General features: G+C 41.7%; 1 protein-coding gene across 1 annotated transcript in view; it reads right to left on the bottom strand.

Moving 5' to 3' along the window:
• Window positions 1–12074, bottom strand: part of cpt1a2b (carnitine palmitoyltransferase 1A2b) — a 28125-nt gene extending 16051 nt beyond the window's left edge. The window contains exons 1-11 of the mRNA XM_070848694.1: window positions 11990–12074; window positions 7577–7719; window positions 6661–6800; window positions 5024–5201; window positions 4768–4869; window positions 4442–4579; window positions 3304–3381; window positions 2943–3050; window positions 2713–2800; window positions 2230–2425; window positions 140–328 (exon numbers count right to left, since the gene is read on the bottom strand). Coding sequence (XP_070704795.1) covers window positions 140–328; window positions 2230–2425; window positions 2713–2800; window positions 2943–3050; window positions 3304–3381; window positions 4442–4579; window positions 4768–4869; window positions 5024–5201; window positions 6661–6800; window positions 7577–7717 — 1358 coding nt within the window. The 5' untranslated portion in view covers window positions 7718–7719; window positions 11990–12074. The remainder of the gene's footprint in view (window positions 1–139; window positions 329–2229; window positions 2426–2712; window positions 2801–2942; window positions 3051–3303; window positions 3382–4441; window positions 4580–4767; window positions 4870–5023; window positions 5202–6660; window positions 6801–7576; window positions 7720–11989) is intronic.
• Between the last annotated feature and the right edge of the window lie 1620 nt (window positions 12075–13694).

The following is a 13694-nucleotide window of genomic DNA, read 5'->3' as shown; positions in this document are numbered from 1 at the left end:
TCATTCATTAAATTAGCTTTAGGCATAAAAAGGAGGTGTAGATAAATGACAGAGAAATATGGAACATTTCAAAAGGAGGTACACCTCAGCATAGTGGGCTAAAAACCACGGAGTTCAGTATGAGATAATATATCCTCACCTATCGTAACATTTCCCATGGAGCAGGGACTTGGCGTAGCGGTCTAAGTTTCCCGCTGGGTCCTCTCCTCTCATTCCTTGCTCTTCATCATCCAAGGTCACGAAGAAGGCTGCCCTCTCAATGGCATCCAGTGATCGCTTGTTGATACCAGAGCTGAAGTACTGCTTCCTCATATTAGACCAAGGAATCCTGGGATATGGATACACACAAACAGTGAAATACTTCAGACAACAGATCAATATTCTTATGATCATATGCTTATAGTCATTGCCAATATATGCACACACAGACGAGTGATCAATGACAAATGCTCATTAAAAAAAAAAAAAAAAAAAGCATTAACAGACTCAAGAGTACAGAAAGTTCATAAAAGTGCAAATCCCAGATGTCCACAAAATTATTCCTTCAACTCTAAGAACTTTACTTCAACACGAAGCTGGTTATAGCACTGCATCCCCCTTTGTCATATTCTCATAAATTATGTCTTCATCCAACAGGCAAGACTCTTTGTCTAATGTTTTGGTTTATGAGCAAATCCCTGAAAAACTCATGGCATTTCCATAAGCCTCTGATGCAATTTGTGTTTAGTGCTAATTAGCATGTTAACACGCAAAACTAAGATAAACAGATATTAACTACAGATTATACAAGTTAAACATGAGCACGTTAGCAGTGTCATTGGAGCTATGTACCATGCTGATGGAAGCATTTTAGGTTAGTGCACTTCTAGGTACAGCCTCACAGGGCAGCTAGAGTGGTGGTAGACTCTTGTTTTTTTCTGTCAGATTAAAAAATCTGCAAACCCAACATGAGGACAGCTTGGCAGTTACAGTGCAGTACATTGACCAATAAGGTGTTTTCTTATTATGGCACCAACTAACTAATTGTGTTTCTTGGCACAAGCACACTTAGGCTCCTATTACAAAAATACTTCTGGGTTCCATTGTAGCAAATGGACTGCGATGATGTAATGTGATCTTGTAAAAAGTGGTGATGGAGACAGATAATGTAGAAGTGCAGCGCAAAGAGAAACAACATCTTAACTTCCTTATAAACATAGGTAAATCTAACAAGAGTTTGGGCTCACAAATTGTGGCCCACACAGACAATTCTTACTGGAACAACACACAGGTAACGTTAATCATGCTGCAAATCACAGAGAAGCACCTTTAATAGACTTCTAAAAGCTTTCCTGTGAATGTCTGAATTTCCTGGCACTCCACCCCAACACTTCCTCGGCATAGTATAATATTATGCAATTGATATTATGATGATTATGCTCATTTCTACTTCATTTGCTGATCTAATGATACGAAACGGACAGAAGGCACTGGGCAAGTGAGATGTGTGTCCTCTGGTGCCACCTGGTGGCCAGAAACACTGACACACTACTGTGTTTATAATCTGTCATCAGAACCATAAGCCATAATATTGCCAAAAGTATTGGGACACCCCCCTAAATAATTGAATTCAGGTGTTCCAATCACTTCCATGGCCACAGGTGCACAGATATCACCAACTTTCTGCAGAGTCAATAGCTACAGACCTCCAAAGTTCATGTTGCCTTCAGATTAGCTCAAGAATAGTGCGTAACGAGCTTCATGGAATGAGTTTTCATGGCCGAGCAGCTGCACCCGAGCCTCACATCACCAAGTGCAAAACTTGACTGGCCTACACAGAGTCCTGACCTCAACCAGACAGAACACCTTTGGGATGAATTAGAGCGGAGACTGAGAGCCACTTCTCGTCCAGCATCAGTGCCTGACCTCACAAATGCAGAAGAATGGTCAAAAACTCCCACACTCCTAAACCTTGTGGAAAGCTGTTAGAGCTGTAAAGGGTGGGCCGACTCCATATCAAACCGTACAGATTAAGAATGGGATGTCATTAAAGATCATGTGCATGTAAAGGCAGACGTCCAAATACTTTTGGCAATATAGTGCATGTCATATCATTATCATTCAATTGCCACACACTACCCACTTCTTTGACTTCCAGGTAATCATAGTTCAGATCAGATTGAAAACACTGACAGATGCATTCCAAATACAAACCAATACAGAGCGTGCCCCCATCCCCATTTTTCCTACCTGTCTCCAGCGGTGAGAGCTCCCAGTTTCTCCTCTCCATCCTGCGGGGGTGAAGGGTCGTCCAGGATCCTCTGGATCTGATACTCAATCTCTCTAGGACACAGCAGTCGGCCAGCCAGGTACACCCACAGGCGGAAATAGCGTCCCTTGTGGTATACTGCAACAAACTCACTGTCCTGCCAGTGCTGCAGCACATCTGTGGAGGAAAGGAACGTTGTTCCCCATCTGCCTCATCTGCTCTCACATAACATATTTACTGAAGTTTCCCATTTCAGTTTTTTCCTGCTAGATAAGTAAGTCTATATGTGTTAGGTTTCTAATTTAATATATAAATGTATTTAGTTTTTTCATGTGAGATATCTGTTGATTTATGGAAAACTATCGTAGTGTACAAATATGAGCTTACATAATTCCATCTATCAAAATTCAAGTATGAGATATATCTGGAGCAGTGAAGTGTGTGCAGCTGTATGTGTGTGTTACCAGTCTCAACTCCTGGTGTGCGTGTTGTGTTGAACATCCTCTCACACTGAGCGGCACACAGAGGGATGACAGTGCCTGGAACACGACTCTGACACAAAAACAAACACATCTATTATTAATATCTATTGTTTAATGCAACTGTACTATTTTCTAAACTAGAAATGCATATGCATGCATACACACTTCAGCTCATTAACCCCTTGACTCTGCAGATGTGGATGTGGTCTTACCGGTTTGAGTTCCTCCCGGTTGACCTTGCGGCGGTACAGCAGCAGGGCAGTAATGGTGTTTCCAGCCCTGGCTGCCTGCACCGTGGTTGGAGTCACGTACAGAAAGTCCTAGAAGGCATGCACACCAGATATAAGAATTATAATTATGATAAAAATACACTCAAGATTTATGCTTTTGAAAGGACAAACAGAGGAAGAGTGAATTGTTCTATAATTCTAACTGAATATGAAGAAGCAATAAGAGAGGTTAAATGGTTAAGAAAGGAAGAGAGATGCTTCTATCCCTTTGACTAAACTTAAAACACATGATACAAAATTTGGTTTTTCTAAGCGGTTATATAGTGAATACACAGCTGGTTACCATGCCGTAGTAGTTACTGTTGACCATTATGGGACCTCGGCTCCTCAAGTAGATATATTCCTCCCACCAGTCGCTCACCTGGAACCAAAACAGGACGTTAAAGTTGTACTTTTGTTCATTTCAAATGAACAAACAAAAACGTGTTCATTACTGAGGGTTTAAAATAGAAAAAAACAGAACAAAGCTTTCCAGAATTCTCTGTTGAATATCAGTCACCAACAGAAAAGACAGCAGAAAACACAGTCGATCATTTACTTTTCTTTTAAAGATTAGAGACAGGTCTGTGAACAATACAAAAAATGCTGCACTACATCAAAGATTGACATTGAAATTACAACAAAAAGAAGAAAGAACAGAAACCATTTAAGACAGAAAAACAAGACATTTCAATATGCTCAATATGTACAGATTGTTGCAGTCCAGAGCAGCTTTGGGTCCTTAAATGCCTGCATTTGTGCACATTCTGAGCACTTTCCTGGATTGAACAGCTTTCCTCCTTTTCTTTTTACTTGTTTGGGATAACCTACTTTTAAACAGTTTTACAGTTTGAAATATTTAGAAATATTAGACCTCTGTATAAAAAAGGGTCATATTATATTTAATTATTCACTGATGTAATCCACCCAGTGGGCACGCTAGCTTAGTGATGCTATTTGAACACACCAATAATGCAATTGCGTGTCCAGGAAGTGTCGGTGACTTCTACCTTTAGTTCTGACAATCCCTGCCACCAGCTACACACACATTGATTTTTGAGGAGCATCATGGGTCAAGAGATTGGATTTGCTACAGTATATTACCCATTGACAATGGAACGAGCTGGGGCAAATTGCAGAGCCTAAGGCTCAAAGAATCCCATTCAAACAGACAGGTAAAGCAATATGCTCACACTGCAGTCATTGATCACTAGTGGGGGGTTGGTGTGCAAAAACTGAGCAGGCTCTTACTGTTCTCACTGATAGAAATGAGCTGAGCAAAGTAATAAAAATAACACAATACAATTCAACAACACCACAAGCTACAGCCTCGTAAGTGATAAGACGGTTCCGTCAACATCTCTCCCCTCCCACCTCGTCGATCCACTCAGTGATTATTTGACTGATCCTTTCATGTCTCGTGTGTTCCTGAGTACACTTACGTAGTTGGTGGCCCACAGTGCTTTGAGTTTCAGGTAGCGTTGCAGGCGATTTCCCAGATTAGACTCAAAGTGATTGGCCAGTTCAGTCATTCGTTTAAACTCTGGATCGGTTAACAAAGGGCGCACCGACTTCAGGTACTGACAGAGAGAGAAATGAAATGAAACATCAGTGAAAACCTGCTTCTCTTCTTATAAAATTAGCATCAATTTCTGCTCTTCTTCTTGTGTATCATAGCTGTATATGAAGAGCCAGATGTATGAGTTGAATGCAAAGGTTTGTGCCCATGAATATATGTGTACAAGAGAGTTTGTATGTGTTCACTCACCCTGCTGAGGGTGTCTTGGATGGCAGGGACAGGCAGGTGAGGCAGAGAGGTTTGATAGCTGTACAGCAGAGGCTTCCTGCTGGATAATAATCCCACCAGACTCTGGGAGACACAGAGGGAGACACAGAGGGAGACACAGAGAAAGACACGAACTGAGACACACACAAACATAACAGACTCCACTTGTAATGATTAAGCCACTTTTGCAGAGCGGCCACCGGATGGAGCTGTGATGCCAAGTAGAGCAACGGCTTACCACCCAGACTTTGGTGGTGTTGGAAATTCGGCCATGCTGCTCGAACATCCACTGGTGGTAGGAGAGCAACAGCTTGAGGCAAAACCTGAGTGCGAGGATGAGGGAGAGCCACAGCAGAGTGCTGAAGACGAGCGCCGACAGCATGGTCTGACCCTGGGCACTGAGCGAGACATGGAGACTGGACAAAGGGAGGAAGACCATTTACTTGCTACTTAAATACAACGATGTCTGTGTTAAAAAGCTAAATTCAGCACTTCTTAAGATATTAAGATGTAGAACTGACTTTAAGAACAAAATAAACACTCAAAAACACTACTTTCTCCAACATTGCATACTCTGCCTTTAAGAAAAAAAATCCAGACACAAGAGGTCCAATTATGGAAAGTAAAGCTCATATGAAGTAAAAAAAATAAATTAAAACTAGGAAAATTATGATTGGTTATGATACTCTGTAACACCTATATATCCTGTGAAGTACATGTCAAACATCGCAGATGCTACGGTAACCTGTCAGAACTTGAGCACCATTACAGCCAGCAGAGGGCAGATGATTCACACTGCACTAAGACTAATAATAGATGCGAAGACAGACAAATGTGCGAGTGTCTATAACCACTGCATATTCCTTATGTCACATCCCACTCATGTAAGGAACACTCAGGGAGTGCAACAGCAACGTCTGCTGGGTCGATGAGGAGGTGAATTTGAGCCTTTAAACTGGAGCTGTCACTTTCAGCTGGCAGTGCTCTCCAGCAGCAATGTGAGTCAGAGCAGCCTCCATCACCTCCAGCCTCTCATGGCTCATGCATCACATCTGCAGTCCCTCATTTCACAATATATAGAATATTATCAGGGTGGAGTGTGGCAGGCGTGCGTGTGAGTGGAGGTAAATCATGAGTCAGTGATGTTGTAAGTATCTGAAGCTAAAGTTAGTCAACACATTTGTAGGAAAGTAGGGGAGAGTTCAAGAACACATTTGTAGGAAAGTAGGGGAGAGTTCGAGAACAGGTACTGCGCCCACACTGCTCCATACTGACTCAGCTAAAAGGTTGTGTCTGTTTGGCGCAGCCAAACTTAATTCCTGTCTGTCAGTGGTGCATGACAGACCGGACTTTAAAGCGGAGCTGCCATTCTCACCTGGCAGCACTCAAATACAGCTCAACCACTACTGGGTTTCTGAGTGGGATACAGAGATGTGTGCAATGAGCAAAAATCGGCCAGTATTTGCCTGCACAAACTTTTTGAACTAATAATTGCTTTGCTAATATAGACACAACAGTGGTGTGATGTCATGTATATAAAAAATAGATCAGAACAGTTTCAGAGTACTTATCTCCGTCTATAGATCTGTCACAGCATCACAGTGTTTAAATAGCAATGAAGGAGAGAGCATTGTAATTGTAAAACTCCTTTGAGAGAAACAAAAAAAAAGTTTATAATGTTTGAATTTATAAAATGGACTAATATGAGAACCTTGCAGTAATCCTTCCAACTTTGGCATCCAGCTGACTGTAAACTGGCTCAGAGACCACAGTGGAATGAGATTAAATTCATGGATCACCTACTACACCTACGTGTTAAAAAGAAAACCGGTCAGTCATATCTTCTGTCAGTTAAAAGTAGAGGTGCCTGCCTACCTTAGCGGCAGGTGTTGCTGTATCTTGGTGATGAGCCCCATGCTGGGATCCGAGCGCATGTACATAGTGGCCAGGATTGCTATGACGACGAAGAGCCAGGAGGAAGGGCTGGCAGGGTACACTCCCTTGATCACCCTGTTCTGTTGCCACAAAAGAACAGCAGGCATTGTGTTTAGTGGAACATTTCCAGAGGCTCGAGGCTCTCAAGACAGAGGCTCCTTTGAGAAACAATTCAAGGTTATTTACATTCAAAAACCTGACCTGATTGACCTTAACAGTTCCATGTGTACCACATACCACGAAAATATTTAAAACGCCACATCAGTATCTCCTGGAGCCATTAGGATTAGTGAAGAGATTTGAGAAACTAAACAGCTGCATTTGTGTCGCTGCAGGAGGGGCGACAATGCGTGTTGGTACATGTAAGGAAAGGCTCATCATTCCTCACCTATACGGATGGGAATTCACACCCTGTAATAAGGCCATGTGCTTTCAGCTCACCCTGCTCACATCCTTACACGCCTCCTTTAATCTTATCTCACACACACAATGACATGACACAGCTAGGGTTGGGCGAGATGGCATTTACTGTGCCACGAAGTGCGATGACAGCACCAGTGTGCTGAGAGTCTTTGGTTTTTAACTCAAGTGATCTCTCGCGTGAGGCAAAATGTTGAAGATGCCACATCGGCAGCTGATCTTGTTTGTAAGAAATCTCCAAATGAGAAACTTAGTGAATGTAGTGATGCATGCTGTGCTTTTTTAACTGTATTTACAGAACACTTTACTGTTACCGTCATCTAAAATTACATCCAAGATACTGGCCATATCGCCTACCCCTAATGATGGCATGAATGTACTTTCACACAAATACAGTGCCACACACACACATGTTTTGCATCATCCTCATCCTCACCCTCATGCGGCTGACTCTCTTCTTCCATGATCGTACTCCGGACAGGTAGATCTGGTTGAGAGCCTGGTAGGACAGCTGCAGGTCAATGCCCTCTGGTGTTATTGTGAACTGGAACGCCACCGCCTGGTGCGCCTCCGCCATCGCTACGGGAACACAAGCGAACAAAAGCTTATTTAATAAGTTTATTGGCGTTTATTAGAGTTACGGCAGCAATGTCTGTGCATATAATTCCTCTGGCAGAATATATCGTTGATTTTTAACAACATACAAATTGTATGAAACCATTCATTACTTCACTTGGACTGTAATGGCTAGTTTTCTAAGCCTCATGCTTTCTTTGTCTCTTGTATGAGCGCTGTGTGTGACTACACTGAGTAATTTAATGTGTCAGAGGAATGTTGTTTTCTCACTGAATCTTGCTGCAGCACTGAGATAACTGAGTAAAAAGCTCTCATAGTACTTCGACCAACCAAATATTGAAAAACAAAGCTCCATACTTTTTTATAAAATAATTTTAAACCATTTTATATACATGAAATTCATTAAACCTTTATTGTTTTGCTACATTCAGTTAATATAGAGCATTTATCCAGGTGCCCTACCTGGGCAGTCAGTTGTTGCGTGTCAGTCTGATGAATTATTTAATACTTACGAGCTGCTAGCTCTGGCATCATACTGGCAGGTAAACAACAGAGAAAGCAAGTCACTAATAAATCAATAAAACTAAGTGGTAACAAGATGCAAAGGTACGGCAGGGACACAGACCATTCTCTCTTTAAAACGCTTCACTATGTGAATGTACATCCAGTTACTCTGCCTGGCTACAGGTCCATACAACAAGTTACCCCATCAACAGCTCAGCAGATGTCCCATCTGTTAGGTAAGGTAGGGTTGTGTGGGGAGAAATAGTCCTCGAAATAACTTCAACCAAATGCAGCTAATCCGGTTTCCAAGATAAAACTAAATACAATTCACTTCAAAAGCCACTAAATCCATTCCTAGTGTCCCAGCTGTCAATAAATATTCTCCAAAGCCTCCAAAGTGGTGCTTGAAGAGCAACAGCTTTCATGAGTGCTCTTGCAGGTGAGCTAGGAAAAGACCTGTTTCACACACATAGGTCACAGGAGGAGACGTAAATAACAGGAATAACGATGGCTTAACTCCTTTTAGCTGCTTCAGTTTCAGGGTCCTGGTAATGATTATACTGGCTCACTGGCTCCCTGTCACAGCTTACTGGGACACATGAACAGAACAGAGCATTTGTCAATGTTATTAGTAGAACCAGTGTTTTTCCTACCATGACATGTCAAACTTTGTTGTTAATGAACACTTCTCTGCTTCTGATAGCTATTTTGACTTTTTACAGTTCACGTGCCTTACACATCACGTTCTTCATAATTAAAACTATTAAGTGTGTAGATGCGATCAGGACCTCGACTAACACTGAAGGACAATTGGGGTCATTTTCTTCTTTGTCACATTAAAAAAAGAAGAAGAATTTAGCCTTCAACCTCTTACCAAGTAAGCAAGTTAAAATGAGGCCTGCGAGACAAACAGTGAAGCACAAATCTGTGTCAGACTGTGAACAATAAACATTCCCTGAGCTGCTGCTCACCCTTAGGCGAGGCATGTTAACAGTTAGCGTGCAAGAAGAAAGCAGGATGTAGTTTAAAAGGCATGTACCAGGAAATATGATGGATATTACATATAATGTAAGTAGTGTCAATTGAATGTAAGACTTTATAATGTGTTCTATTGCATCAAAACTGTTTGGGGAAACTGAATTCAGTGCTTCTGAAGACTTGTCTGTGTAACTTCTGTCTGAGTGTGTCTCAGGGTGTAGCAGACAGACAGGGTGTTGGCAAACCAATCAGTCACGAGTCAAGCCATTTGCTTGACTCGTTTTTGAACTCCTTTACTTCCTGTGTAAGCAGTTCACAAAGGGGACACATGGATGCCGAACTTTTCTACTTTTCATCATCGCTGTGCTGCTCAATTTTACTGGTTAATTAGACAATAACAGCTCGGATGGAAACACATCTGTGAGGTCCATGAGCTCAATTTCTCCAAAGATTTGTTTGGTCAAGCACCTACAGGATTGTATGTGTGTGTGTGCTCTGAAATCCTGTACTGCTAAAAGGCAGATAAATGCACAGCTGTTGCAGAAGGACGACCCCTCTGGTGCATGGTGGATGTTGACATCTATACGACCACTACACAGTTACATCACACATCCTATAGAAAGTAGGTCAGCGTTTCATCTCACTACAGCCATGTCAGTGTGTGCTTTAGCTCACTGTCATCGCTTCCTCTTTTCTCTGTCCAGCCAACTAACTGATTGCTGCATATTTCTGACTTCCCACAACTATTTCATACAGCTATGTGTGTGTGTGTCTGAAAGAAAGAAAGCAAGAAGAACAGAGGAGGGACAAAAAGCATAGAAGGATGATCAATGATTTACATTCATGACTAAGAAAGATAATTTCCTTAAACTAAACCCTAACCTATTTCTAACTTTAACTAATCCATTAAAGCAGCAAGTGCTTCGTTTTTTATGAGTCTCTGCTGTTGCCTCTAAGGTTTTAAACAAACAACGCTGGTTTGAAAAGTCTTGTCCCGCGTCCACGTATACACATCATAACACATTTCTTTCAAATCTAGCTCCGCTACCACTGCCAGTCCATTCCAGTCCCAAAAACTTTGCTTCGGAGCTCACTCTAAGCACACACCTGGAGATATTCTAAACCTCAGAAGGACCTTTAACAACCCTGACAACTGCCCTGATGGTATTTCCTCAAAGACTCAGAGGGAAACAAATATTCAGTCTGCTGCACAACAAAAACAACCCCACCAGTTTCACAAGGTGTGATTGAGAGAAGCATCAATAAACAAAAAATATATAACCGATTTTAAAAAATGTAATTAAGGTTCAGGTTGTACAAATTGAGTGAGGAGATATGCCATTTCCAGTTGAATAAAAACCTGGAAAAAAAAGGCTAAAAATACTTTTTGTAGTCATACCGACAAAATATTTCTACACCTAGGTGGTTACTGAGTCTTTGAGTACACTAGAAATATATTCGGAACAGGATTAAACGTTTTTTTTGTTTGTTTTTTTTTAAAATCACTTTCTAACACAAGAGCGGCACACAGCTGATCCAAACTGTTTTTGTGGTTACCGTTTACCCACTTAGGTTGTAAATATTTTGTCTCCAAGGGGATGCTGATCTCTGGGTCTGATTCAGCCAAACAGAAGTGACAGCACACACACAGACCAGTTTGGCATCACTCAAAGAGGAACTGGAAACGGATAACTTACATATACAGTGATATACTTTAAAAATATATGCTTTAATCACTGCAAGAGTAAGAGGCGCTAAGGGGCAAAAACTGAGTAGCAAAGTGAATAAATGCAGATGTGAGGAATCAATGCAACAATGGTTCAATTCATTCAAATAAACAGCATCTCTAAGAAAAAAAAAAAAGGCCTTGGATCTGCCACCGTGCATCTCAAAACGAGAACGAGTCGCTACGACTTGACTGTTTGATTTTAAATTGGCAAGATGATGCCGACTAACACGTTTTACCTGCCGGAGAGGAGAGCACGAGCACCTGGAGCAACACTTCCGTCTGACGGCTTCGGCGCGCGGGCACGACGGCGGCGGGAGGAAAGGCGCGTGCATGGACTCACACTTGGCAACTTGCGTCCAAGACTCACTCACACACACACAGTGTTAGCTAGCAGGACTAAAAGCTTGATGTAATGTAAAATAAATTGTCTGTACGACGAGCAGGAGGCTCAGCTAAAGCGGTTCAACCAGTATTTAGCCTTTTAACAGACCATAGTTAGCTCAGGCCCAGTTGTGATAAACGGCGTTTCATGTTCGAAAAATGAGACGTTTTTCGTGTGTGAAGGCCGTTAATGTTCCCACAGAGAAGGTTCTGCTGGCTCTCTGTAGCAGAGGTAGCGGTCAGAGTGTGTTAGGCCTGTTTAGCGTTAGCTGCAACAACATAAACGCGGAGTAACGTTACAGCCGTATTAACGAGCCCGTCCCCAGCACTATTTTGAGAGCCCAAACCTGTTCCGCTCGAGGAAATAGTTAGTGTGCTGTGCAGCCATGCTGCTCTCCATCACAACATCACCGTCATGTCCCCGTCGGGTGGACACAAACATCCACAGCAAACACAAACTGGCTGACAAACTGTGGAAGTACAGTGCATTAGCGTGGGCACACTGTAGCCCTGTGCCATATCACCGCTATTCAACAAACAGTGGTCCTTTCACGCCCAGCACCACCTCCCACCCCATGCCAGGCACAAAAGCGACAGATACAAGAAAGCTGTACAATTCAATACATTACACAGAGGGGAAACATGGGCCGGAAGTTCGATGAGAGTTGATTAAAAATGTACCTGGAGAGTCTTTCGAAGAGTTTTTTTCGAAGGTTGATGCGGAAACGTACCAATGTTTGCAGCTCTCACTGCTTGTGTAGCTACAGAGCGGCGCACTGAGTGGGTGAGCCTTTCAGAGAGCAGCCAGGCAGCCGCTGCCGGAGCGAAGATAGTGTGTGTCAGACGATGAGGCACTCGGTTAAAAAACAGGGGACCGAACTGTAGCTGTGCGAATGTAGGCGTTTGATGCCTAAGCATTGTGGGTATGACAGTGGACTGTAAAAACAACAATAATTATTTAATTAATTAATTATAATAATAATGATAATAATAATAGTAATAATAGAACCTTTCTTCAGATGCCACCAATTTCATGAAGTTACATTAAGTATTCGATATTTACTATAAGACCGACTTTATTTATCCCGGAGGAAATTGTTGTATTCATTTCAGCATTGCGCTATAAATAGTGCATATGTGTATGTATACTTTATATATATGTACATAGTAGTTAAATGTTTCTGTTTTGTCTTTATTCTGTTTATGGTTTAGTTTTAAATACTGTGACAAACTGTACTATTTTTTGGTCTAAATGCATCTGTACTGCAACTTATCTGATCAAAAGGTGGCTTGCTCTGATGGGCTTAGCTTTAACACCTTCACACCCTGGACATTTTATTAGCGTCAGAGTGAGAGCTCTTAATTTTCAAATCTCTCTGCAGGAAAGTTGAAAAAAATGACGTCATATATGGCGACACACCCACCTCTGACACTTGGCCCAAACGTTTAATTTGAAAAAAGAGGTGCTTGTAGAGTCAAGATGGTCACTCTGTGGCCTACATATAGAACTGCTTTATTTTAGTTGACTTTATTTTATTTTTTAATTTTCATTTTGTCTCATTTAGTTTCCAAAGGCTTTTTTATGCCGTGTCAGTTTCTTTTACAGTTCCCTCTCTGTTCCCCATTTAGCCTCAACCTTTGACCTACTTGTTTGGCAAACTACAGAAACCTAAATGAAACTTTAAAAAAAAAAAACAGGTTCCACTCTAAATGTCTAAAATCAAAAATACTGAATGCAAAACCTTGAACATGGCAAGTTATTTCTCTGTTAACATCATATATTCTGTAACTTTTCTTCATATAGAAACATATTGAGGACATGATTTAAGCTCTGTGCTTGAAGACTTTATATGAACCAGGTGAACTCTGTTTGTAATTTTAATTACTTACCACTAATTACTGAACATTTTCATGGGTGCACCATGAAACAGAACACTTACACGCCCACATATATTTCCATTGTTGTTTATTGGTCAGTATTTCTCACAGGCAATAATAATCATTGTCATAATAGTGCACTTTTCCTTTTTTGTAATTATACTACAGACATTTCTCTTCGTCATTGTCGTCATCATCATCGTTAATCGTGTTAGCAGTTTTCTCGACCCACCCTCCCCCACACACCTCCTCCTCCTCTCTTGAGTTTTTTTCTGACGTCACGAATTTCTCCAGAGTGAAAAAAGAAAAAAACTTTCTCTACTGCGTGGCGTGGAGGGTGACAAGATGGGAGGGCGGGTGTTTTCATGGGCAAGGTGTGGCGGGGGGCTGGGGGGCAGGGGCGGAAGGGGAAACATGGGCGGGTAGACAAGAGATTATAGTGGTACAATTCTAACTGCGGAAGAAGAATGAGCAATAATGATGAGAGGAAGAGTTGTACGCTGACTAC

This window comes from Pempheris klunzingeri, chromosome 17, assembly GCF_042242105.1.
Source record: "Pempheris klunzingeri isolate RE-2024b chromosome 17, fPemKlu1.hap1, whole genome shotgun sequence".
In the NCBI taxonomy this organism is placed as follows: domain Eukaryota; kingdom Metazoa; phylum Chordata; class Actinopteri; order Acropomatiformes; family Pempheridae; genus Pempheris; species Pempheris klunzingeri.
Note: the sequence above shows the minus strand (reverse complement) of the source record. Positions and strands in the feature narration are given on the sequence as shown.